This window comes from Aspergillus bombycis, assembly GCF_001792695.1.
Source record: "Aspergillus bombycis strain NRRL26010 chromosome Unknown contig00046, whole genome shotgun sequence".
Taxonomy (NCBI): domain Eukaryota; kingdom Fungi; phylum Ascomycota; class Eurotiomycetes; order Eurotiales; family Aspergillaceae; genus Aspergillus; species Aspergillus bombycis.
This window is the reverse complement of record NW_019170048.1, coordinates 77,622-103,279: the sequence shown is the minus strand read 5'-3', so window position 1 is coordinate 103,279 and position 25,658 is coordinate 77,622. Positions and strand designations below refer to the sequence as shown.

Here is a 25,658-nt window from a genome sequence, read left to right as displayed (position 1 = left end):
CAAGTTTATTAATACCGCTCCCCACCATGCCTTGAGTCCTCTTCCCCCACATGTTAGCCACTGTTATTTAGGCGCAGCTGGTAGGTTCTTCATGACATGTTCCGCTACTGATAGCTTGACTCTCGTGTGAGCTCAAAATCATAAGGCTCGGCTGGAAAAACAGTACTCCTCTGTGCACTTCCAGTTGACTCACTGCAATGTCCCGCGTCGAGACACCACGCCTCAACCCGACGGATCCTGAGTTCATCCTTCCTGGCCAGGAACGTCGCAAGAGAGTACGCAGAGCCTGTACTTCCTGTCGTGCACGCAAGGCTCGCTGCGATGTTTCCATTCGCAGCCGCCCATGTGTGAACTGCCGCCTGGATGGTGAGAGTTGTAGCTTCAAGACTGTTTGCGGGTTCCCACTGTAGGGCTTTTAGGTCAATTCTTGAAGCAAAATACTTTCTACACGTTCACTGCATTTTACCACGAGTGAATGAAAGGGAGGTTTGGGATATCGGTAGCATGGCTCCGGACAATGGGGATTCATTGACGAAACCTGAGCGTTTGAATAAAGCCCTGGCCTCCACACACTTCCAGAATCTATTTACTACCGGCCCCTAAATATAGCGTCATACTACGCCTAAAAGCTACTGCTACTCCAGGGATATTAGTATCAAACTAGGGCCTCCGGTCTAAAGATCTAGGATTGGGAATCGTATAATCTAGAGTGCCTATAGAAAGACTCTCCATAATGGATAATTGCATCTAACTGGATCGCTCAATACGCCTCCACGGTATCTCCTGACTGCATGATAAGCATGTGGCTGATCACGCCGAGTCCACGGATGCAGAAGAAATACGTACACATTGAGCGTAGCTAACTGCAAAGGGGCCAGTGCAGTTCACGCATAGCCACAGTTTCTGGGGTTGCTGGAATGAAGTGTCAGTAAATCTGAAACCCGATTCAGAGAGGCATTGCACCAAAGTTCGGTAAATATTGCTACATTTGGCTTTCTAGTCTGAAGCCGTGTGAGTCAATAGAGAACCCAAATCATATACACACCCTCTAAAAACTTATTCGTGGCGATCCCCTATTGTAGTAATGTACTAACGTAATAGGAGATCTTGCCTTCTCCATAATCAGTATATCTTCGACCTATGTTAAGGCTTAATGGTGGGTGATACCCCGCAGGTATTTAATATTAAAATTTATTTCAGAGTACTTTGTAATTCTGGCTCTCAATCTCTGCGCTAGGAGAATTACTATATCAGAGCTTTGCACACCTTAAGTATCAAGGAAGCAGAAAGTGAATGTATCAGAATTCCTTGATAACAACCCGAGGCAGCACGAATTTTCTGATGCAATCTTGCTCTACATTACAGGACCAGCCCCAACGAATCAACGAGTCGGAGGTAGGAGTTGAGAAGAGTGGATTGAGCCTTATGGTCTTGTGAAGATTAAGAGGCAATCTACTGCCGTAGTCAACATCGTTTGAGGTCGCTATTGACTACTCACTCAAATTCCCATACAACACGGTAGTAATGACTTTATTCCCACAGTATTTTTATCTACTGCAGCCAAAGGCACATGATTGCTACAGATCCAACTTTTTTGCCTTTTCTAAAAAGTAACCCGCTCTAAGAGAGTCAGAGTGGGTCTGGGGGTCACCGTTGAAACACCTACCCCATAATGCGTACTAATATACAGCCAAAATCGCGGGGTTAGAGAGCCGATTGTCGGCCGGATTCTTCTAGATTGATCATCGCTCGACTCAAATAGTGTTCGTTTGGGTGTGGCCTCTCACACAAGTGGCCATCATTTGCCACCACTGGCCCCTGCCCTCGGTCGTGCAAGTGTTTCGAGTTCATAAACGTTCCTACTGTGTGTAGTGCACCCTATTCATATTACTTCGAGGAACTCCATTTATGTATTTATTTATTGTTTAAGCTAGTTACTGTTTGTTCAGTAAGTACCAGATATTTTAATTTCGAGGGTGGTTCGAGGTTCGAGAAGCTTTCCACCTGACGTTCAACACATTAGGTCTAGTTTAGCAAGCTCAAACCTCAGGTCATATTGTAGAAATTAGTTTCTATCCAATTATTCTAGAGTCCAACCCTACTCACCTCAAGCATATCTTTACTCCTTCAGATATTCGACCGGATCGTAGTACGAGCAGAGTGTGCAGACGGCAAGGGCGAGATCCACTGCCGAAAGGCAGCTCCCTATAACGCAGTAGAATCAGGCATTCACGAAAAGAGTGGCTGCTTCTATCTCCATCTCTTTGTTTTCTTGCTAAAAAGTGTACTCTATCCTCCCAGCCTTCTTTACTAGGTACCATAGTCTTCAATTCACCTGCATTCCGTGGCCGAATAGAAAATTCTCGATTGAAAGGCCGCATAAATTCGTTGAATAAGACAAGATTACAAACGCGCAAAATAATGATCGGAGACTTGAGAAATGAGAAGACACCAGTGTTGCTCGTGCATAGCTAGAATGCTTCCATCGTGGACGATTTCAAGGATCATTTTTACCAGAAATGGGAGGTGAAGAGATGTCGGAGCAACTTTTGGTCCGTAGAGCATCCTTGGCGCAGTTTCGTGTCGAACCAAGGCCCTTCGGATTTAGACTTGCCGCACATCTTGCCCTCATCGGTAAGAGTTGCGAGTCTCCAATCCACGCCAATCCGGATAGTTGGTTGGAAACCGGCCACTAGCAGGTTACACGTGAAGGCAAGCAACACGCATCTAGCGATATGCATAATTATCGGTCCTCGGCTTTCGTGATATGGTTTGAAGTAGATTCATGTTAAAAAGATCCTCTCTGCCCATGCGACCATGCACTGATCTAGGATTTCCGTAAGCACGAAAAGGCTTGGACTCATCATGGAACACCCGAAAAACCCGAAAGACTCGATGAGGTCAACATGGCGCCGATGGGATCGAAGTCAATGGACACTATCACACAAGCTATTTGAACATGCAAACCTTTACCATGTTGACCTTGATAGGGAGGTCCCGGTTCATTCAAAGCAGGAAAAGATACCTTATGTTTCAGACTGGTCGCTCCACCGCTGGATTATCTTTCACGCTAGCATCCCACTCATCGTCCACCAACTCTTTGTATACCTTACCGGTCAAAACTTCGGTCCCATCGTGGCTTTCGGCTTTTACTATTACACTAACAGGATATTTACCAGCCGAGAACTCCGGAGACTTCGCGAGCTGGGCCATACCTATGGGTTTTTAGACGGTGACAAACACGAGCGGGATGGTGTCCCCGACGTGGGAGTGTCCAAGGTACTGACGTCTGTCATGCTGGCCAGCCTTGTTCGTCCAATGATAACAGTATATCTTACTTACTCGGCAAATGAAGCTCCAGCGTCCATGAACTGGCGATGGCTCCCCCTCGAAGTCAGTTTGTATGGCATCATTCTGGACTTCTGGTTTTACTGGTACCATCGCATCATGCACGATGTCCACGGGCTCTGGAAATATCACCGGACGCACCACCTGACCAAGCATCCCAATCCACTCCTTACGATATACGCAGACTCGGAACAGGAGTTCTTTGATATCGCAGGGATTCCCCTGATGACCTATTTTACAATGAAGTTCATGGGCTTCCCGATGGGGTTTTATGAGTGGCACGTGTGTCAGCTCTATGTACTCTTCGCAGAGCTAGCTGGACACAGCGGTCTTCGTCTCCATGCCTCGCCGCCCAATCCGTTGACTTGGCTCATGCGGATCTTCGACGCAGAATTGGTCATTGAGGATCATGATCTTCATCACAGAAAGGGATGGAGGAAGAGTCATAATTATGGCAAACAAACACGGGTTTGGGACCGTGTGTTTGGTACCTGCTGCGACCGGATTGAGGGAGTAGATGCCAACATCGACTATACAAACACCGTCGAAATGAGCATCTTCTAGGACCTTTTGTTTTTCGGCTGCAGCTGTCTGCAAGGATAGTGTTTGTCCCACGCATTCAGTCTTCATTTTTCAAATCTTTGCTGCTATCCAAGATGATAAGGCTCCAGTTTTAGACGCCTGTGAAATGTCTTTAATTGGTAGCTGAAATATGGCACAACGGTGTACGAGGCAGTCTAGAATCAAGGAAATGGATCGCACGGTGTGTGGAGCAATCCGGCTTCTGCAATCCAGTGCACTGATACTCGATACCAATGGATTGGCGTAAACAAACCCAAATGCAGACGCTTTGTCCAATTTCATATTCACCATGTAGCAGTTTCAAAAAAGATTAGTCTACGCGTAGGAGACAACTACTAGTCTCTCGGTGTATATTAAGTGGACATTTGAATCAGACATCTACCTACTCTCGCGGGGTTTTTCAGTTCTTTTTATGCCTCCGATGGGATAACCTGTTCCCTCCCCATTCGGGACTCGGAATTCGGGAACTCTTTGCAAAGCATTCAGAGGCAAGAGCTTCTTGTAATTGTACGTAGACGATCAATCAAATTAAAGTTTGGAACAATGCTGCCTTGCGGCGATAGAACTATATGCCTTATTGGCAATTGAGACTTACTGTTCGGAGCAAAGAAAAGCTATATGGCTAGATGCATCCTAGATCTCTGACAGTTCTTCTCCTTTCTACCGTAGAAGCTTGCTTTCCTCTGAGCTGCAAATACTATTGTCACACGTGCCTGTGCTGTCTTTTTCTCGGCCCAAGACGCCTGTACTGAGCCCTAAAAACCCTGTCCGTGCGAAGATCTCGCCGCGAGTACCTATACGAGTCCTGCCATGCAACATGCGAGTATCTAGGCTAGGAAAAGAATGCTTCTGTATTATTTAGATCATACCCTTGCCAATCAACTTGACCTTTCAGCTAGCGCCGAGAGTAAGCCATATATGTCAGTCAATTCTCTCATCGAGTACTTGAGCAGCAGCTCCTCTGTATTACGTCCACGTTTGTTCTCGTTGCCTAGAGGAAGAAACGGACTCTATACCCCGCCTGATCCAAACCTTCCCACCAACTGCCTGGACTACGTTGGCTCCGACTTCCAAAAAGCCGGAAAGACGATATGCAGTGACATGAGCCCGACGCTCGAGGGTGTTCAACCGGCTTTTGGCATTTCTCCAGGCAACAATGGTAGTTTGTGCTACACTCAGTGCAGTATCTCATGAGGCATGTTCATCTCCTGTCGTAGACGCCGTGCGCCGCCGTGATTGTGATTGTGATTCCCTTCGCTTCTCCAGCTTCTGTAAATCATGTTTAAGCTTTTGTATCTCTTCGTCTAGCTCAGAGACTGTTGCTAGGCGGTACTTGAGCATAAGTATGGCCGCAGAGAGCAAGAGGAATGCGACAGAAACCAGGTAGGACCATTGCCCCACTTGCTGAGGCTTTTCCTGCGCTGGACCATCGTTGTATATAGTCCACTCGGCCCATACGACAAACGCAATAATGGTAAAAGGGCTGATAACCATGCTGAACACCAGGCCAAGAAGAATGGCAGAATCTACCAAAACACGCATGAATGCCTTGAGGAATACGACGCTGAAGAATGGTCGGGCGCGGATCCAACGTGACTTTTGGACGCTGGTATTGGGACACATTTCTGTTTCTTTGCATTCCAATTGCTCCCTAGCTGTCGAAAAAGCCTCGTTTAAGTCTCTTCTGAGGCCTTTCAGAATGGTCTTCCTTTCTCGCCAAATCACAACCAGTTTAGAGGATGGAATTTGTGACCGATAAGGAAGGAACTTGTACACCAAGTTGACCACGTTAAGCACTAAGCAGAGTATAATCAGGCTATAGATATACCGCCTTGAGTAGGCCAGTTTAGTCCAGAGCTTTTGAGGATGTGCAAGCTCGGAGTCCTTGGTCGCGACCCAGGATTGCAGAGAGGTAGGTTCTCTGAGTATTTGGCTGGAGTTGAAGCACGGATTGAAACAAATATCTCCTAGTTGGCCCCAACGAGAGAAGTTGGAGAGGGTCTCCCAGACACTGTCGTTCCACGTAGATAGTCTCCATGACGGCTGCCAGCCATCGCTAGATGTTTGGTCGAATGGCGGGAGTCCTGGATAACAGAACATATATTGTGGCGGGGTGTTAGAATTCTTTGCTGCGTAGATCAATGCACAGATAGCACCGGCAAGCATCAGGATATTCCAGAGACTGAACAGCAGATTTCTCGCCCTTTGGTGGGTCAGAATTCGAGACCAGCATTGAAGCGGCAAGAAGACAAGATATCCCGTCACGACAATTGCGATGACCGCATCAGCATCGAGCTCCAGAGAAGCAGGCTGAACGATAACTTGGCTTGTTTCCGTAATCAGCTGAGGAAAGTCGTTCCACAACGTGGTGTTTTTGGGGATGAAAGGAACGGTGACTAGCTCTGGTTCTGGTTTTTCCTGGGGGTTCGCGAGCAGAATGAATGTCTCGATTGCGGCAGTGCCTGCATATGTGGCGGCGGCACCTAGGAACACATCAGCAAGCCATCCTGTCCAGCGAGTGAGACAGCTTGCGACCAGGAGCGCATAAAACAGATAGCGTGGGCAGGTGTTGTAGATCGTGCTAATTTGGTAGAAACAGAGAGCCTCCTGAACAACGAATAAGGGCTCGCGGGAGTTCATGAAGGACTCTGCCGCATCATTCATCTAAAGCTCCAAGAACAAGCGCCTTGAGATATGAATTCTGTGTCTCAACAGGGGCGACTTTTAGGCACGTTAAAATTTGAGATTATGTGACTTTTTGACTTTCTTGGCTACCTAGACTGTCGTCAAACCGCGGGTTGGACGTCATAGACTTCCAAACTACATTTAGTAGGCCAGCCAAGGAAACAACTGGCACCCGTTTCCTCGAATCTATTCTGCCTGCGGTAGAACCGGTGATCACAAGGAGGGCATGCAGAAGCCTGTGGATTTTCATGTCCCTTTAAAACGTTTCAGATCACGTGATACAATCATGATGCAGTGGCAGTCTCTCATGCTGCCAGTACTCTAGGCTGCAGGAAGGCAACTATTGGTAGTTACAATAGTTGCGCATGCTTGTATTGTTAAAAGTTACTATCACACTGGTACTTGGATCTTGGGCCTCAGCCCAAAGAGCCAAGTGCAACTGATCACAATTATATATATCCCACCCTATAGATACATGTAACAAGCGCCAATTTTTGAACACAAAATTTGAGCGTCGACAACTAATTACATTCCAACGAATTCCGTCAATTTTGAGGGAAAAAGAAATCAGCGCCATGAGCAGGACCACAAAAGAGATCCATGATCTCTAAACCAGGAGTGAGTCTACTATCTGAGAATGTGAAAGTATTCGAGGGAACAGATGACAAGATTTGAGATGAGTAGTCGATATTTGGCTGAGAGCTAACAACCTAGAAGCAGTTAGAAAGGTAGATTTTCTGAGCTGATAGGTCTTAGGCGCTAACCTCCCAGGGTATTTCCTGGCTATGTGTAGTTGGTCCCACGCCGAGCATTTCTGTCGTGGATTGTTCAGAAGTAGTGCCCCTGTCATTGCTGCCGTTGCTGACATTGTCCCCACGAGAGCCCTGAGAAGTAGAGTGGAATTGTCGAGCAATAGAGGCAAACGGCATCAGCATAGAACCTGGTAAATACCCACCCGTGGCATATTCAAGGGCGCTGAAGTAACCGGTCACACTTTCGAGTAAGGCGAGATTGCCGTGAGTATCTTCGTGGCTTGGATCTTGGATGATTTGGTCAAATAAGATGAACAAGGCTGTAAACGGCATGAAGAAGATAACGCTGCGCATTTTAGCAAGAGTGCGCACAACACAGGGCACGGAACCTACAAGAAAGGTGTCGACGGTTCTTGCTGAATGACTCGAGTGATTTCAATTACAGCACGCGCCGAGTTCATAATGTCAGCCATGTCTGATGAAAGCCGGGGAGCGATTTGGTCACGAGTAATGTGCAGCTTCAAACGAAGAAGAGCAATCTTGAGCTCATGATAGTGGTAATGAACCCGAAGGGCGGCGTTGAGTCCGCAGGGATGTGAGAATGCTTGCGGTCGCAGCTTAACACCAGGTCGGAATCGAGGTGGGATTGCTTGACATTGTTGCTCCAAGAGCTCTTCGAATTCGGATATTGTACTAAGATATGTCGCCCTTGAGTTCTTTGTTGCAGTTATAGAGAACAGCTCAGTAAATATGCGCGAGTAGAGTCTTGCGAACTTTATCGACGTAAAAAACCAGTCAAAATCCTCGAAGACTGCCTCTTCAATAAAAGGTATAGGCGAACCAATATCGCAGTCGACAATAAACTGTCAACCCAGCATCAGCAAATTATTCAGAGGGAAGACAATGCAAAGGTGACTCTAAATCTCTTACCGAGGTACTGCCAGTATGAAACGACACTGTTTTCTCAATGTAATACACTACCCAGAAAACTCGGCTACGAACTGTAGCATCGCTGCCGGTAGAAGCTTTGTTTAAGAATGCGCGCTGGGCAACCCTTGCTGCCTCGGATAGAATTTTTCCTTCTATCTGGGTGCCCGATAAATTGAGACAGAATATGGCCTGTTGGAATTGTTAAGAATGTGCTGTGACAGAAAGTGAGATAAACTTGAGATCTACCATGGCCGTAATTGACTATACATGTTAAATATACCCTCATCGTGATGGGGAATGCATGAAAATGGATGACTTCACTTACCTGAACTTCTAGGAGGTCTGTATTTAGTAGCAAAACCCTCGGGTAAAGATCAAGTGCTACCTTGAAGAGACTCCAAGCTTCGCCTTCGCCAGGTGCGAACGAGCCTTCACCATCAAGTTCGCAACCTAAAGCCAGTACGGTGTGATATAAAGCCGCCCAAGCCACATCATTAGCAAGATCAGCATCCAAAGTGGGTGAAAATACCCTAGTCTCGAACTCGTGACGGTCCAGAAAAGGATACAAAGGGTGGATATTGTCAAAGTAGACTGGAAGCCGTTTGCAAATTAGAGACTGCTTTCAAAAGCTAATAGATGGGATGGCCCACTTTCAATGAGATGGCGTGCTCTTCCTGGTGATAGGACGGGAATCTCGCCCAATCGGTTCCAGATACTAGATGGTCGAAAGTTGCGATTGAGCACTTCCACACGGGATTTAACCATGCCTGATATCTTCGAGATAAGCGACCTGAGTGCGTCGTTGCCCAGACATGCTGAAAGAGCGTCTAATCGGCTGTCGGAGAACAAACTCATGCTTGAGCTGGCCACTGGTGGTAAAAGATTAGTTAAGACCACGCAAATGAGCGGGTTCGTCCGGACGACGTACAATAGTTCTCATCGGCCTTAGATTTAATGATAAGTATCACGTTCTGCCAAGGTTCGAGGCGGGAAGCTTACACCTAGGATAAAAGATGCGTTCTGGGTGCGTCCAGTTGACTGCCGAGTTTGAAGCAATTGGTCCACGTAGAGAGGTCGATATGGGGATGCTTGACTGGGATCTGGAACTGGTGTCCAGTTTGACTTGCCTCTCCCATCTTGTGAAGGATTTCCGCCGGACGGAGCTGATGATAGCGGCGTTGTCAGTTCTACTGTCCTCGTGTCTTCCGACAGAGTACCGGTAGTGCCAGATTGCCGCTGGTCTCGATTTCGTTGGCTCTCATTCCGAGACTTGAATCTTCTCTTCAAGGGGCTGTAGACGCAAGTATCCCCTTTCTTCTATTCCCCGTGGTAAGCATTTTCAACACGGGGGAAATTCGCCACCTACGTGACAATTATCGCAACCCGCTGAAAGATCCGATGTTTCTGCAAGAAAGGGTTAGCTCTCTTACCATAAGAACACATTTTACATAATATTTACTCTTGCACCTAACCTTGCGCGCCTTGCAGGCATCGCAGACATGCGAGAGCCGCGAATGAAGCATTGCGAGCCGGGTTTTGGAGAGAAGTGGGGGATGGGGTTTCGGAAGTCGCGTTTGGTTGATTAGATGATTAAGGGTTCCGGCCTTGTGGAGGGTCGCAAGCTCGGCAATCGGCAATCGGGACTCAAGACCGCCACCCCATCGCCTGTCCCAACAGATATCATACATGGTTGCCTACGGATTGACGGTTGCTGTTGTTTTTGACAATTGGAACATGTAGTGGATATCCTTATTTATATAATCAGCATTCAATTTAAGAATCCTTTGAAATTCGAAGGAAGAGAGGAGATCACGATTGCCTCTGTGTCTAAAAGGCCTGATAAAGCTATGGCGCTCTGATGTTCCCGATTAGGGCTCGGGACTCGGGGCTCAGGACTGAGCACGTATCCTCCTATGTCTACGGAGGCAAGTGGAATGACCGGGAAAAAAGTGTATAGTGAAATTTGTATGTCTGGCCGCCCAGAGTCTTCGCTCCGTATGTGCCAATGCAATTACCTGGCTGATTATCCAACTTCCTATAACATATGTAGAAGACCATGTCGGTGACACATCATTCTCATTGCCCTTCTGAAAGGTATCCTTGCCGATTAGAGACCATTGTTTAGATACAAGAAGTTAATCAAGCGGAATTTCTGACAGCTTCGAGGCCTGCGTTATGCCACCGCTCTCGCTGGCGTACAACCCCAGGGTCAACTAGAGTCAGTAGCAGTGGCGCTGGCAAGAACACTGCGCTCACAATCGCTGCAAACGTAAGAGACCAACGCATATTGTATGGCGGATGAGCAGAGGGCCCAGCAACCATTGCAGACTGAGCAATAATGAACACTGCGCCGAATATTTGTCCACCAAACCAAGAGATTATGCTGCCTATTTCAGGGGAGTGGGGAAATGTTATTTCGGCCAGAAGCTCCAGCAAGACTGGAAGAATGCTAAATGACGAAAACCCCAGGATCGCACAGACTAGATATGTAGGCCACATACCCCAAGCGCTGGCCGGTGCGAAGATGAGCGCGATGTACATAGCACAGGCGATAGGAAGGAAGCTCCGAATGGTGCCCATATACCACTTGAACCTATCATTCAGTGGTGAGAGGACAGCTGCTCCCAGCAGCCCTGTGCCAATCAGAACTCCGCCGGCGATGCCCGCCTCCTCTTCGGTAGCACCATAAGGTATTACCGCCTGGCTGATCAGGGTAATGGTGGAATTGAATAGCGCCACATAGATGGAGAATGGCAGAGAGAGAAGCCAGAAGTTTCGTTTTCTAGCTACATCCTTGAGCGCAACCAATAGTGGTGTTCGATTAACTGCGGCGGCTGTTGAAGGTGGAGTGGGTGGCTTCGACGGAATGAACAAGGAAGGCATGATGGCCACCGAGGACTATTGTTTGGTTACCCTGTATTAGACTGGGCTTCCGCATATAATATTGGCAGAGATCAGCGTGACTCACAATACTGGAAATTATCAGGATCATTCGGGGTATATCATCTGGTATTTTAGCGAGGTACGGGTTCGCAAACTGTCCAAGAGCTGCGCCCAACGGATTAGCCAGAGTGGCGATCGCAGTGGCACTGGTACGGCCCTTGTCTGTAAACCAACTCTCACTGAACTTGCTGGGCGTTGACAGGCAGAAAGGCTGAGCCAGGCCAATGACAATTTGGCCAAACATAACCACTCCATAGTTCCTAACCCCCGAAACTGTCCCTGCATAACGAATCCAATTCCCAACTAGTAAAAGTACGGAGGTGACGATGTTGGATCCTCTCAACCCCAGCCGCTCCACTGTTTGGAACACAAATCTGGTAGAAGGCTCGCTGTCAGTCAAGCATACGCTGAGGCGTATCCTCCGATGTTCGGTCGGACAAACTTACGGCGCACTAATACAGTAGGCGAAGAGAGTGCCCGTACTAAGCCAGGTGATCGCATTTACGCTGACATTCAAGAACTCCGCCGATGTTACTGGCACTGCTGGGTATGTAACCCACTGTGCAATTAGATCCTCTGTTTGACTATCGCGTGTAACCAACAACTTACACCCCAGCTGACAACAATGTTCAGGAGCGCCAGGTGAGCAACGCCGATGAAGCGGCGTTTGTAGACCGTCATCATAATCGGCTCTTGATACCCAGGACTGAGATCACAAGGAGATGGCCCAGCCTGAGCTACCCATTTGCCACACTCAGGGCTGGTACCCTTGCTGCTCACATCGTCCACCATGATCTCAAGCTGTCAAGGCGACTAGGATATTTGACTAAGGGATTTGGTATAAGAGATGTTGGTGGTAGACACAATGGACGGTGATGAGATGTTAGACACTAAAGCAATCGTTTTCAAAGTCGAGCGAGACCTCTGGGTCCCGTCCGGTCAACTGTGATATGTATTCCATCAGTGATCTTCTATCAGTGAACAGGCAAACCTTGAACTACGGCCCACTATCCTATCAGGTTTGGATCAGAAGCTTAACCCCGCACTTTCGAAATCCGACTTCCGTTGTATACTTGTATCATTTCGACGTGCATTATACATTGCACCTAGCAAATGTGGTTACCTCATGCTTATCGTACTCGTACAATCCTGGTCTCCAGCTCTGATACGACCTTCCTCAGATTTCGTTTAATTGGTACAGAAGTGGCAGCTGTGTCGCAAACGCAAACTACAGTGAGATTCCAAGGGTTAAAAGCAAAGATAACGGAGCCTGATAGGATTAAATACAAAGATAAATACACAGCCAACCAAGAGGTAAGAAGAAGGAACCGCTCCCGTGCATGGTTGACCTCCACTAGATAGTGGCATCATGTCTTTCTATCATGGGTGGTATGCTCAATGTCATGCCCAGTTGCGGATGGACTTCCACTTGAAATGGCTTGATTGGAAACCTCTCTCCATCCACACTAAAAGCACCACGAGTCCTGGAGGGAACGACTCGGTAGGCTAACACTTTCCGATATTGGGCCTCGGGCATTGTAAGATGTGTGCCGCGCTCCGCTTTTCTGAATAATTGCAAGAACTTCCCAGCCCCTATCCCAGAATCCACCGTTAAGATATCCAGTAGTCCATCATCAGGCCTTGCGCCAGGGAACACCTTGGATGTGGCATCCACAAAAGGAAATTTACCGGCGAAGAAAACCCCTAGTGTTCCACGATGCTCAAGCTTCCAACTGTCAGGAAGAGGGTCATTGACGGACCCATATTGTAGATTGGGTAACCCCTGCTGACACGGCTCTTTCACCTGACTACATGAGTGATCACCCGAACAGTCTCTTAAGCACTGAGCAGAAGCACTGTAAGTCGCCATATCGCACTCATATACGGGAGGCTTGAGAAGGCGTTGCAGCAAGCCGACTGCAAATCTGCTGCCACCCAAGAACCGCATTCCCTCAGTATCGAGATCACACTCGGCCAGTAAGCCGAGATTCTGTGACAGGAAGGATATGTGTCTCTTATCCCCTTGCGTAATGGACATTAGATCGATGGGATGCAGAACACCCTTGATGGTGTAGAGTGCAGCAAGACAAATGCTGGTAGTCTCGAACATGTTGACACACAACGCATTCCCAGAACCACCAGGAAGCTGAACAATGGGAACTTTCCTCAAAACATGTCCAGCATCATCCCTCCGTGCAAGGCCATTGATAACCTCGTGTGGTAGACCATCTCCAGAGCAGCAGACTATAGCATCCCATGAATCAATTTCCAAGTCCGTTCTCACTAGCTCGCGAGCCTGGCCTGAGTAAGAAGTTTCTCGTATGTCCACCTGGCACTGTGCTGCGACAAATAAGGGTTCCGCGTATTTACGGAACAACTTGACGGCGGTACCTTTGCCGGAAAATGGATTCAAAAATATCTTCAACCTCTTTCGTAGTTTCGATTCGCCATAGGCGCGATGCAGAAGCAATTGGATCCAGGCATCTAACAGAGCGGAAGAGGTCGCCTGGTCGCGTAGACGGAACACCTTCGTCGTCGGTTCCAGTATCCTTTTTCGCTCTCTCACATATTCAATCGTAAGCTCTTCTGGATTAGTCTGAGCCCAAAGTACGTGTAGATATCGAATTCTACATATCCTTCGACGGGTAAACGAATCTAAAACATGGTTAACTGACTGACACACCCGTAGAGAGGTTAGACTGGGGCTGGTGGTAATACTCGGCTCGGCCTTGATAGCCAGTCCATCCTCGTCGAGCTCCAATGTCGCACCTTCCACCTGAAGAGCGTCTCGGGAGGGAGCTTGTTCATTCAAGAGCTCCATATTCTACGATAGGAATAACCCGGTACACAGTAGGACTATGGAAAGCATACGATTCTTAAACCAATGCTTTTAGAACTTGACGAAGATCCTCGGTTAAACCAGGAGGTCACCGATAGCTACCACGGATGACCGAGTCCCGAGACGACACGAGGCGGAAACACCGCTATTGACTTATAGTTCTCTAGCTTCTATTAGGCGTACGTGTGGATCGTTTAGACAGCGTCAGAAAAGGCTTAGTCCGGGATATAAGCGCGTGATAATGTTCATCGCTGCCAGTAAGCCAATTCCTCCACCTCTGCCAGAGTGCAGCTCTTCTGTATTGTTCGCGGGAATCTCGAGTCCACCACCCCACTCGTCCCTTCAGGGGCAAGCTCCAAAAAATGGAGCTTCTGGATTCCCTGTTCCTTCGCAAATTTCAACATCTGCTGGTATTTGGCCCCAACTTGAGCGACACCATGGCTGTCGTCAGAAAGGCAGAATCGCCCACCCATGGCCAGAAATTCCTGTCCCCTATTAGTTCTGTAGTCATAATACGAGTCTCACAAACAGCCATCATTCTTACCTGACAGATCTCCGCTGAGGGATACGGCATATCGAGCCCCTTCCGCAATGCAGCCGAATTCAGTTCTAAAAGCCCTCCGTAGTTTGAGATATACTCAAGATTTCTCACGACCCTCTGCCAAACACCCGGCCACTTGCGTAACCCTTCTGGACAGGACTTTGAGCTATCACAGTGAAGCCGAATTAAATCAAAATGACCGACTATTGGGGGCTTTAAGCTCTGCAACATCTCGAAATGAACATCAAAGTAGTCTTCGAACATGCGTTCGTCTGTTCCGCCGGATATGCCCCGCGCCTTCAAGTAAAGCTCTCGGCTCCAGTCAATAGGAATTCCATGAAGATGGTGGACTGACCCAACGAAAAACTCCCATGGATACTTGGACAGCGAATTCTGTATCAGCCCCAATGAGGTCCTACTTTCAATCCATTCTGACTCGAAGCCTACGAGAACTTTGATCTGAGAGGCGTATTTCTCCCGCAACTGAATTGCTTTGGAGAAGTATCTTGCCTCGTTACTGAGTAGAAAGGATGAAGTTACGCCGGCTTTGATCTAACGTGTATCAGACTAAAGGCAATGCAGATAACGAATCATCAACAAGACCTACTTCTTCGTCATATAGTTCCTCCTCGGTACGCGGCATATGTTCGCTCAAGCAAAAGACCTGCATACCTTGCGAAATTGCCTCCTGGATCACTTGTTCCAGGGAGTCTTGAGCATGGCTGGGGCAAAACTCTCCCGAGTGTGAGTGATGGGAGAAAGGCATTTTGTTTTTTCTTCTGATTGACTTGGGGAGGATGAAATTGAAAGGGGGCACTAGGATTCTGTAGAGAAAGTAGCCTTTCCATGATAGAATGAACTTTTTCACATTTGTAATTTCGTATGCCTGGAGGATCCTTGCATTTTCTGACATCACACATTCTACTCGGGTCTCGGACATGGATAACATATTAGGCGGGTCCGTTCGGCTCTCGGGTTTCGAATAGAAAAAATGAACTTTCAGTGAGATGAGATCATGACGTAGAAGCCACTTCGACGTATTTAAATCAATGGCCGACAGGGAATAGAAGATAAAGGTCGTTTCTCATTCATGTTCGACTTACTAGAGCTCAAAATAAATTCATTGGGTGCCAGTATGTCTTCTCTTAATCAGACGGCGAAGTCTTTTTCGTTGCTCTTCACGCAGCCCCTGGGAACCAAGTACGATATTGCTTCCCGGCTAGTCTGTGCCTTTGTTATCCTTCAAACCATTCATAATGTCTACGGCAGTATCACTTGTTATGGCGTTGTCGGGAGCATGAACAAGTTTCTAGAATTGTGCCGGGGATGGATATCTCCGAAAAGCTCACCAGCCCGTCGTATCTTCAAAAGGGTAGACAAAGACATGGACGCAATATCGAATATGATGGAGCAAAAATTGGCTCGTCAAGGAGATGCTGTCAAGAAGAACTTTTGTCTTCCGAAAGAGGGCTGGAGCTTCGAGGAAATTGAGGCAGAGTTGGAGGAACTGCAACATTTGGACCATACGCGATGGGAGGACGGTCGAGTCAGTGGCGCGGTTTATCATGGGGGCAGCGAGCTGCTGGATATGCAAACTAAAGCTATTGGAAAATTCAGCGTCTCGAATCCGATACATCCAGATGTCTTCCCTGGAGTCAGGAAGATGGAAGCGGAAATCGTATCAATGGTTTGTGAGCCAACGGCCTAACATCTTGCAAATAATTGACGTAAGACAACAGATCCTCGCCGCATTTAATGCCCCCGAAGATGGTGCAGGGGTGACCACGAGTGGTGGCACAGAGTCTATTCTTATGGCGTGTTTGGCTGCTCGGGAGAAGGCTGCAGCCGAGCGCGGCATCTCAAATCCAGAAATGTATGTTACCGTCAGCGTTTCTCCTTTTCATTGCCCTACTGACTAGGCAGGATCATTCCGAGTACTGCCCACGCGGCTTTTTACAAAGCATCCCAGTACTTCAAAATCAAGCTCCACCTTGTCTCATGCCCGGCACCTGAGTACAAGGCGTCGGTCACCGAAATCCGTCGACTGATCAACCGAAACACGGTTCTTCTAGTTGCATCTGCACCCAACTTTCCACACGGCATTGTCGACAACATCCCAGAGATCTCTCGATTGGCAATTGAGAATGGTATTCCATTCCATGTTGACTGCTGCTTGGGATCGCTGGTCATTGCTTTCTTGAAACAAGCCGGCTTCCCATCTCCGTACGAAAATGAAGGAGGCTTTGATTTCCGACAGCCCGGAGTCACTAGCATTAGCGTCGACACCCACAAGTATGGTTTCGCTCCTAAGGGCAGCTCTGTCTTGTTGTATCGCAATCGGTCATACCGAAACTACCAATATTTCTTGTTTCCGAACTGGTCAGGTGGTGTATATGCGTCTCCATCGATGGCGGGATCTCGCCCGGGCTCATTAATCGCAAGTTCTTGGGCTACGCTTATGAAGATGGGCGTGTCGGGCTATATCAATAGTTGCCAACAGATCGTGGGAGCAGCGAAGAGCTTTGAAGCCGCTATACTCACCCACCCCGCTTTGAGCCCCCATATTGGAATCATCGGGCATCCGATGTCGAGCGTCATCGCATTCACGAGCATAAACAAAGAGATTGAGACCTACAACATCGCTGATGCCATGGATGCTCGGGGTTGGCATCTGAATGCTTTGCAATCTCCACCGGCTATCCATTGCGCCTTTACAATACCCACAGCCGAAGCTGTCGATAGCCTCATCGCCGATTTGATTGAGGTCATCGGGGAGATATTAATGCAAAATGAGGAGCGCAAAGTCAAAGGAGAACAGATTGTACAGCCGCACGGCAAGAGCGCGGCGCTCTATGGCGTAGGAGGCAGCATTGACAATTCCGCAGTCAGCCAGTTTGCTGAAGGGTTTCTGGATACTCTTTATAAAGTTTAAACATGTGAGGTTGTTTCTTGTGTTCTCTATCAATCAACAGAACCGATGTATTACCATTCGGACGAATCACAGACTTAATAGTCTGCTCAGACAAATTCCCTCCTATGCGATCTGAACAGGTCGTGCATGCTGAACCTTGTTTGTTGTATGATTACATTCGCTTACCGTGGTCGTCTCAAGTCTGGGCTTGCAAGCAGCTTACTAGCTGAAGCAACAGAATCTGGCGTATTAGACGGCAATGAACTGAACCCTAGGGACTCGTCGCCTCACTATCTATAGAGTACCCAGGGACCAGGGTATTGAAACGTAAAGCTATAGAACTTGAGGTGATCCTAAGATAGAGTACTAGCGGTTAAAATGGCTCTCTAAAGCGGTCAAGTATCACCGCTTTCAATGAGAGAGGCGGTACATTTTACCGCATTAAATGAGAAAGACTGTAAAATATCACCACTTTAAATTACAAAGACGGAAAATTAGAAAGACAGTACGATATTACCGCGTTAAAAGGGTAAAGTATAACCGCATTAAATCAGAAAGTCAGTAAATGAGGGAGGTGGTACAATCTCCGGATCGGACTAGTCGATTATCCGAGGTTTCAAAAAAAGAAAATGATTGGTTTAATGAGAGCCCTAGTGGGGTGCGGATAATAGATACAATTGGTCAATCTAATCCACAGTAGTACGTTGGTACCAAACGAGGTAAATACTACTAGTACTACAAGAATTGTCCGTTATTTACTCGATTTAGGCTGCCGTACCAAGTAACGGTAAAATCTTACATACTCGAAGCTTCTGCAGACTCGTTATTACTTCAATCTTCATAACATTACCATATAACTCTATATCGAGACCACGTATCCTTACATATGAACCACAATTAACCTGATGATCACTTCTTTCCATGATAGGTCATATTGACCAACACACTATACCCTGAAGAAACGACTCATTAAATCTCTCAAACACCTGAATCTTCTTGGTCGATCCCATACAATTCGTCATAGGTAATCCAGGAATCACAGGTATCCTCCAGAAGGTCATAATCAAGAGCACCGATGACCTCATCAGATCGTTCCAAAAACTGCAACGCAAACCCTTCAGTGGTATGCCAGCCAATGTGACAATGCATCAACCACGCCCCAGGATTATCCGTCTGGAAAGCAAGGACTAGGTGCCCATTTGCTGGCAACATCGCTGTATCCCGGCGAGGTGGGTTCTCGGTGCGCGAGGACCCATCCCAGGCACCCTGCCCTTGTGAAAGAATGAAGAAGTCATGTCCGTGGAGGTGAATCGGATGGTCGACGGGTATGCGAGTTTCGATGTCCAGATAAAACCACTGGTCTGCTTTCGGCAACGAGATGACAGCACTGGCGTTTGGAAATGCCGACGAGCCATTTCGTATCTGGAGTAATGTGGGATCTTCCCATAGAATCCCCATTGTCGTGCTGTTGAGGTACCAGCGGAAAAGCCCCTTTGCGTTCGGGCGAGTGTCGGCGTCGACCATTTCTTGCAGGTCTGGGGGAGGGACTGATTTCGGTACGTGTGGCACCAGGATTGAGGCTGGTAGATCGTAACATGTTTCATCCAAGTAGATAAACGGGAGAGTCTCCGGGATACTCGACGTGTCTCCGTAGTGCAGAACGCCTCGGATGTTGTTGCCACGAGCATTTTCCGAACAAGCGTGTAGTGGTATCGCGCGTATCCAGAACGAATCTGCAACTGATGCCTGATCGGCTGTAATGATTATATCGTATCGCTGGCCTTTTGTCACAGTTAGTATAGTATTAAACGGGGGGACGAGAACACGAACCCATGCCGATGGTTAGACTATATGTGGTGTACGGCTCGATAGGTACCAGATCCATTGCGATGATGGTCATATTATGATTATCGATCATGAATTCAAAGGTGGTATCAAGAGCCGCGTTGACAAGTCTCAATCTATACGACTTGCCTTCCGTCACCTGGAGCTTCAGCCGAGATCCATCGGTGTGGTTACCGGTATCGAGGACGTTGGTTCCGTTGATTAACCCATTATCTAACTGCGGCGGGCCACAGAGCTGTGCGAATTGATACATTTCATCTACAGTGTCATGCGTCCAATCGCTTAGAATCATCACGTCCGCGTCCTCGTCATAGTTCGCCGTAGCAGGGCCATTGATGATAATACCACCAAAGACCCCGTTCCACGCTTGGAGACCAATATGAGAATGATACCAGGACGAGCCATACTGTTCGGCTCGCCAACGATAGGTCATCGATGAGCCGGGGGCTATGGGACACTGGGTGATGGAGACAACCCCATCGTGTTCGTTTGTTCCTCTTTGCCACATGCCATGCCAATGGATACTGGTGCCATTCTTAGCTTCATGGAGGTGATTAGTGACATGGACAACGACATGATCGCCCCAGTCCGCATAGATAGTCGGCCCAGGGATGCTGCCGTTGATAGCCATCACGGTTCGTAGATAGCCATCTGGGGCGGCAGCGATCTCGTCAATATCTAACCAATACTCTCTAGTCACACCCGTATTAGGAACAACCTCGGACCAGTCCGTGTCGATGTCATATTCACACCACTTGGAGCGATCCTCCGGCGAGTTTCCGGGACAAGGAGTTCCTGTTGGGAACGCGGCTGAAGATGTGGAGGTACCAGTTGAGTTGCTCGCTCTCCTAGATTGCCATTTGCTGTGTTGCCTTGCTTTATGGAGTGTCCCAGAGGCATCAGAGATGGACAGGTCCCTTTTAGTGTTGTGATTAGGTTGGAGAAATATCGCCGTCCCGCATAATGCATATGTCAGAAGGAGGAAGCTAACAAGCATCATGGCTTGTCCCGTTGTGAAGGCCGTGTTCACTTATGACTTCAAGATTCTCACCTTGCACCAGACAACTGGAATGGACTACATCAGCACTTTTATACGACGTCGTACTCCTCGGAGTCCGAGTTTCCACTCTAATGACAGGGCACCCCTATGCAAAAATCGAGAACCCTGCCAGTGAGGCGCAGTAGACATTAGGTCAAGCAGAGACCAGCACATCGTATTCGTGAGCTCGCTGCCTACCGGGTTTCGGGATTGACTCGTCAACATCATACCCAATATCAAGCCACCAACCACACTCCTTTACTTCTTTGGCAACACACCACACTTAGACAATTGATCAGCTGGCCACGCAATGGGCCACACTCTGTGTCTGAGCAGTATGCTTGGCAGAGGGATCGGTTAGAGAGTCAGTGTATCAGGCGTCTCTTATTGGCTCGGGGCACTATTAGCCGCATCATATATGACTCGTAATAAGGAGGCCTGAAATCCCAGCCTCAATGTATAATGTTCTTGGCACTTGCCAGAGAGTATGGGAAGTCGTACGGATTATCTGATTATCGCAGATGACTCGTCCTTAGCTAAGTGAGGCGTACATGAGCGAGGCAGGTAAGAATATATCAACTAGATCAATCCTCGCCTTCTACCTCCTTCCATACAAACAGACTAACCTACGGTGAACGGCGAAAACAGACAAAAGAGCGCAATGGGGTGGGTTCGGCGACATTCTTCGCTGTGAAAATGTACTAACATGCCAATCTAGCTGGTCTCTAATATCCAAACTCTTCCTGCTCGGTTGCTCACTGGCCACCCTGGTTTATGGCCAAACATGTCAGCAATCATTCAGACTATATGCATATGGCGAGGGTATTGGCGGTTTGCCCGTGTTCTACGCGGATGGTGAGTGTCGAAGGATCTGTCCCCTTGAGATTTCAGGCAAGCAATAAACAGCCCTGACAGGTCAACAGGTAGCGCCGAAATAGGCAATCGATCCCTCTCAACAGCAAACGAAACAGTTTCCATCTACTGTAAGACTTTCATGGATACACATCCGATGCAGATGGAGTGCCGCTTTATACTCACAGTCACCCTGCGCAGTTACTATCCCCGAAGATACACCGGCAGTTTGGCGGGCACAGGCAAACCGTACAGAGTCCAGAAGCCCATCCTTTGATTCTATGGTTTTTACTTTGCCATCCATATCAGGAACATCTGGCGGAAACGTCGGCTTCAGAGATCCAGATGACTCTTCCCGGCTGGATACCAAAACGCTGAAACTCTACGGCAATTATGTTCTGATCGACTCGCAGAACGCTAACTTCTTCACAACGCGGAGCGAGAGCGGAGTCTACTCCCTGCAGTGGAGTGCAGACGAGAGATCATCGCCCAACAGGATTCCATTGAAGCTCAGGGCGATCCAACCATCCACCGACTCCGTTTTAGCTGGCGGTTTTAATCCCCGGGGCGAACTCTAGGCGACGCGACTAACAACAGTAGAACTAGGATGTGGTGGGCAATGTCCATGAGAAATCGGAGCGTAAAAGAATCTGGATGATATTTTGTGATACGTCTAATCAATCGTGTGCGCTTTCTCTACGACAGTTTCCGGGGCCTGTATCTTCGGTAAATGTTTTGATGTAGGGTCTAGGTCGGTGGCTGTGCTGCAGGGCGACACGTCTCGGGTGCCTTACTTTGCTAGGTTCTCGGCAGATCGAAAGGATTGGCAGTCGTTTTATGCCGGTATTTTGCAGCATTTCTAGGGACGATCGGCGGCCAGCCTTACAGATACACAAACGCCAACTTGGGGCATGATGTCGATCTTCTCGTATCCTGCTGTCACATGGGTTATGGAGATGCTGAGAGGCGCCACGCGATATTCGCTATCGCAGTCTCTTTCTAACTTTGTATGCTGATTGGACTTGTACTACTGAAAATATAAATTCTCCGAGGAGGCTGACATTGAAGTAGCTGTCATAGTTAGTTTAGAGTTAGCAATGAGTCCTGCCCTACCAGCAAGCTTCGCTAGCGAGTACTGTTTTCGTAATAGACGATTTCACGCTCCACAGAATTGTTCTGCGATTTAGAGGCCATGTTATATGTACTGTATTAAGGGTTGCAATAGCAATTCTGCGTCAGGGAGATAAACTCTTTCTCAGGCCTTCACACGTTCAACAAACTGCAAGTACAGCCGGTTATTTCCTGCATTGTCGTTGGTTAGTATGCTGTCGAGATAAAGCAGACCGAGGCAGGAGCCAAAAATAATGGCCAAGAGCTTTTAACTGAATCGGTTCAGTTTGTTCCTGTGATGACTGGCCAGATCTTGTAGCAATTGTGGAAGGTTCAAAAAGCCCGTATTGCGTTGGGTGAGAAGTCCATCCATGCACCTTACAGCGTAATATAGCCTCTGCGCCTCAGGCACGGGATGTATAAGTTCTATTACCAGTTCCAAAAAGAGGATCTACTAGGCTTCCGATAGGATAGGAGGATATTTTCCTCTCCCCCTAATGGCCGGTTTTTGGTTGCTATAAAATTTATATCTTCGATATTTTTGGTTGCTGAGATATCAGAGTATTAAAAAGGGCCATTGTGTATGGAATACAAGAGCTGGCCGCTGGCTTGCCGGTTACGTTATCGAACGGAGATCCAGAGCCAAAAGGGGTTAATTAGTTAAGTTCAATTAAGAGATTGGTTTGCTGGAGATAGGTTTTCCCGCTCTTCGGCGGGCTATCTTATCGAGTTGTGGGCATGATTAATTATGCATGTTTAAGCTACGCGACAATGCGAACCCTATACACAAGAGTATCAATATGAAGACCTTACAGCAACTCACCAACAGTAATGATACCACTCCCTAGTTAAGTATGATGTCGTAATGAAGGTTCAATAGAGTCTAGATTGTCCTCTTGATATTAGTAATTCCATCTCACAGCCCAGGTACAGCAATTCCAGGACTAACATATATAAACGGCAAACATCTATACATCTGAAGTCCCCTGCTCCTCTGTGTCGACTTTCTTTGGCATCCGTGGGAGTCCCAACCATAACAACAAAATTCCGGCTGAGAGACCAATGATAAATGGTTGCAACACCTGCACACCTCGAGCCTGCGCAATGGCACCCACTACGAAGGGCAGCACGGCAGCTCCACCTCCTCCAAATGCCGCCGCAAAGCCAATGGCGCTGACGTGTAATGATCGTGGGAGCAACTTGGTGGCAACAATGACGGCAGCAGGAAAGAAGGGGCCGAGGAAGAATCCCTGGAATGAGACGGCAACGGCAGATGCATAGAAATTAGGCACGAGCCACAGGATGAGTCCGCAGGCTATTGCGAACAAGGAGTACAACTTGTCGAAGCTGTTAGTTTATCTGGAACTAGTGAAGGGATGAAGCAGGCAAAAAGGGGGGGGAAAAGAAAAAAGAGATCATCCGGATACATACAATTATCGCCATCCTTTCCCCGATTCGTGGAGTGATGAAACCGAGTACCACTCGACCGCAGGCAATGCCTAGCCAGAACCCCGTTGCAACCATCCCGCTAGCAAAGTCCGCTCCATGTCGTACTCGCATCATGAACGTGACGATCCATCCGCCCAAAGCAACCTCGATCCCGACATATCCGAGGAGGAAAAACGCACAAATCCAGGTGACCCTGGCAGATCGCTTCGTAAAAAGGGCCTCACGCAGGCCTCCAGCAGGGCCGTCCTCCTGGGGGTTAGCCTTCCGTAAGGCTGCTGCTGTGGAATCCCAAAAGACAGAAAGACAGAAGGCGAGCTCGATAGCGGCACAGCCAATCTTTATTGCTGTTATATTAACGAGAGTCTCGACGCATCTGAAATGACGACATACCATGATATAGTAGAAATAGTACCAGGGCACCTTTGCCTCGGTAATTAAAGAAGTCGCTATCAGTGGGCTCAGAACTGCACCTACCCCATATAGTCCGTGCAAGAGTCCCAGGAGCTCATTGGCATTAGCCATGTTGCCAATCCAAGCATTCCAAGCGGAGTCGGCCAATCCATTTCCAAAACCTGCAAATATGAAGGATACTACCAATACAGGATATGGGGGATGAACGCAATTGACAATGTATGCCAGTAAATGACACCCTGGGGAAATCCAGGCCACTCCGCGGCGGCCAAGCGTCGTATGGATTTTGTTGTTGAGTAGGGCAGCCAGGGTATAGCCACCGAGGGGAGACAGGAAAACAAGAGAGACAATAGTATAGGACAGATTATAATATTCCTCGAGCTAAAAGATTAGCGGCGGATCCCATAACACATAGAGCTCACGCTTACATATGGAATTAACGGCTATAAAGGTTAGCTATGATCCGATCAGCCGACAATTGAACTTACCCCATACGCGGCATCATTCGCTCCCATCACCAGAAAGCTCCAGAATGTAGCGGCTGTCTTGAGTATATTAGACCTGGGATGGTTCCATCGTTCTGTCTCGTTGCATACGAGCTTAGCCTCCTGTGCGTACTTCTCAGAAGGCGGATTTTGCTGCGCCAGAGCACTGTCTATGTTTGGATTGTTAGTCGCCATGTTGTTGGGTAATTTTTCAGGATTCATAAATTGGGATCTGGGTCTTTATATCGACCGGAGCGAGTCAAGCACTAACCAATAGATGGGTACTAGCATACAGGCTAAATTGGCCCTGCAGATACTTTTTTGCCAAGTAACGTCGGTCCGACAGCGTGAGATATGATTCATGGGTCCATTGCCACATTGACCCAAAACTAAATCAGTCCCTATCCCCACAGCGGTGCGACGCTAATCTCTTCAGCATTGATAGTACATATATTCGTGACTTGACCAACATGTCGTCTATGGCCCCGACGTTTCTCCGTGAGCTGTCATACTGTTCAGACATGCATCTCAAGGCACTCCCACGCAGGATCACGTATCAAAAGCCCTCGTGCCTTGAATGAAACAAGAAAAAGGCATTAACCAGCAAGAAGCACGTGAGCAGGAATGAGGGTACAGCGCTAATAAGAATTAGCTTCAGCTGGGAGAAGCTTATATGCAGCCAGTCTAGTCGGAAAAATAATATTTGGAGTCTTTTAGACGCTGAAGTCGAGCCATTAAGCTGCTGTTGTGGCGGATGGATGAAGAGTTTGATGTCGCTAACATGATCGAGAGGACTGAAAAGGGAAAGTGATCGGGCTGCTGGCGAACCTTCCCTTTCAAGTTTGGTGAGGTACAAACCGAGATCTAATCTTATTGGACTTTGGATACATATACGAGATACACTATGCCTATTATAGCAGAACGCCCAACTCCTGA

The 25,658-nt window shown here is 47.9% G+C and overlaps 9 protein-coding genes across 9 annotated transcripts; 3 read left to right on the top strand and 6 right to left on the bottom strand.

Moving 5' to 3' along the window:
- Nucleotides 1-2,865: 2,865 nt before the first annotated feature.
- Nucleotides 2,866-3,912, top strand: ABOM_006650 (sterol desaturase family protein; the record flags this gene model as incomplete). The annotated part of the gene is made up of 1 exon (XM_022533779.1): nucleotides 2,866-3,912. One exon carries the CDS (start codon nucleotides 2,866-2,868, stop codon nucleotides 3,910-3,912), a length of 1,047 nt encoding a protein of 348 aa, XP_022388865.1.
- Nucleotides 3,913-5,118: 1,206 nt separating this feature from the next.
- ABOM_006649 (uncharacterized protein) lies at nucleotides 5,119-6,594 on the bottom strand (the record flags this gene model as incomplete). The annotated part of the gene is made up of 1 exon (XM_022533778.1): nucleotides 5,119-6,594. The coding sequence occupies one exon, from the start codon at nucleotides 6,592-6,594 to the stop codon at nucleotides 5,119-5,121; it is 1,476 nt and encodes a 491-aa protein (XP_022388845.1).
- A 566-nt stretch (nucleotides 6,595-7,160) lies between these two features.
- ABOM_006648 (uncharacterized protein) lies at nucleotides 7,161-9,985 on the bottom strand (the record flags this gene model as incomplete). The annotated part of the gene is made up of 11 exons (XM_022533777.1): nucleotides 7,161-7,325; nucleotides 7,380-7,713; nucleotides 7,761-8,230; nucleotides 8,298-8,486; nucleotides 8,544-8,558; nucleotides 8,623-8,888; nucleotides 8,948-9,166; nucleotides 9,226-9,241; nucleotides 9,297-9,614; nucleotides 9,664-9,701; nucleotides 9,757-9,985. 11 exons carry the CDS (start codon nucleotides 9,983-9,985, stop codon nucleotides 7,161-7,163), a joined length of 2,259 nt encoding a protein of 752 aa, XP_022388823.1.
- A 451-nt stretch (nucleotides 9,986-10,436) lies between these two features.
- On the bottom strand, nucleotides 10,437-12,032 carry ABOM_006647 (cell surface receptor/MFS transporter (FLVCR); the record flags this gene model as incomplete). The annotated part of the gene is made up of 4 exons (XM_022533776.1): nucleotides 10,437-11,195; nucleotides 11,266-11,614; nucleotides 11,687-11,799; nucleotides 11,850-12,032. 4 exons carry the CDS (start codon nucleotides 12,030-12,032, stop codon nucleotides 10,437-10,439), a joined length of 1,404 nt encoding a protein of 467 aa, XP_022388846.1.
- A 2,292-nt stretch (nucleotides 12,033-14,324) lies between these two features.
- ABOM_006646 (histidinol-phosphatase) lies at nucleotides 14,325-15,386 on the bottom strand (the record flags this gene model as incomplete). The annotated part of the gene is made up of 3 exons (XM_022533775.1): nucleotides 14,325-14,564; nucleotides 14,624-15,172; nucleotides 15,228-15,386. 3 exons carry the CDS (start codon nucleotides 15,384-15,386, stop codon nucleotides 14,325-14,327), a joined length of 948 nt encoding a protein of 315 aa, XP_022388847.1.
- Nucleotides 15,387-15,755: 369 nt separating this feature from the next.
- On the top strand, nucleotides 15,756-17,552 carry ABOM_006645 (sphinganine-1-phosphate aldolase BST1; the record flags this gene model as incomplete). The annotated part of the gene is made up of 3 exons (XM_022533774.1): nucleotides 15,756-16,307; nucleotides 16,360-16,493; nucleotides 16,544-17,552. 3 exons carry the CDS (start codon nucleotides 15,756-15,758, stop codon nucleotides 17,550-17,552), a joined length of 1,695 nt encoding a protein of 564 aa, XP_022388848.1.
- A 957-nt stretch (nucleotides 17,553-18,509) lies between these two features.
- ABOM_006644 (uncharacterized protein) lies at nucleotides 18,510-20,373 on the bottom strand (the record flags this gene model as incomplete). The annotated part of the gene is made up of 2 exons (XM_022533773.1): nucleotides 18,510-19,312; nucleotides 19,362-20,373. 2 exons carry the CDS (start codon nucleotides 20,371-20,373, stop codon nucleotides 18,510-18,512), a joined length of 1,815 nt encoding a protein of 604 aa, XP_022388849.1.
- Nucleotides 20,374-21,076: 703 nt separating this feature from the next.
- Nucleotides 21,077-21,845, top strand: ABOM_006643 (uncharacterized protein; the record flags this gene model as incomplete). The annotated part of the gene is made up of 4 exons (XM_022533772.1): nucleotides 21,077-21,081; nucleotides 21,134-21,270; nucleotides 21,339-21,398; nucleotides 21,469-21,845. 4 exons carry the CDS (start codon nucleotides 21,077-21,079, stop codon nucleotides 21,843-21,845), a joined length of 579 nt encoding a protein of 192 aa, XP_022388850.1.
- A 1,500-nt stretch (nucleotides 21,846-23,345) lies between these two features.
- ABOM_006642 (MFS transporter) lies at nucleotides 23,346-24,917 on the bottom strand (the record flags this gene model as incomplete). Its single annotated transcript, XM_022533771.1, has 5 exons — nucleotides 23,346-23,714; nucleotides 23,809-24,162; nucleotides 24,217-24,618; nucleotides 24,660-24,680; nucleotides 24,726-24,917. The coding sequence occupies 5 exons, from the start codon at nucleotides 24,915-24,917 to the stop codon at nucleotides 23,346-23,348; spliced, it is 1,338 nt and encodes a 445-aa protein (XP_022388851.1).
- Between the last annotated feature and the right edge of the window lie 741 nt (nucleotides 24,918-25,658).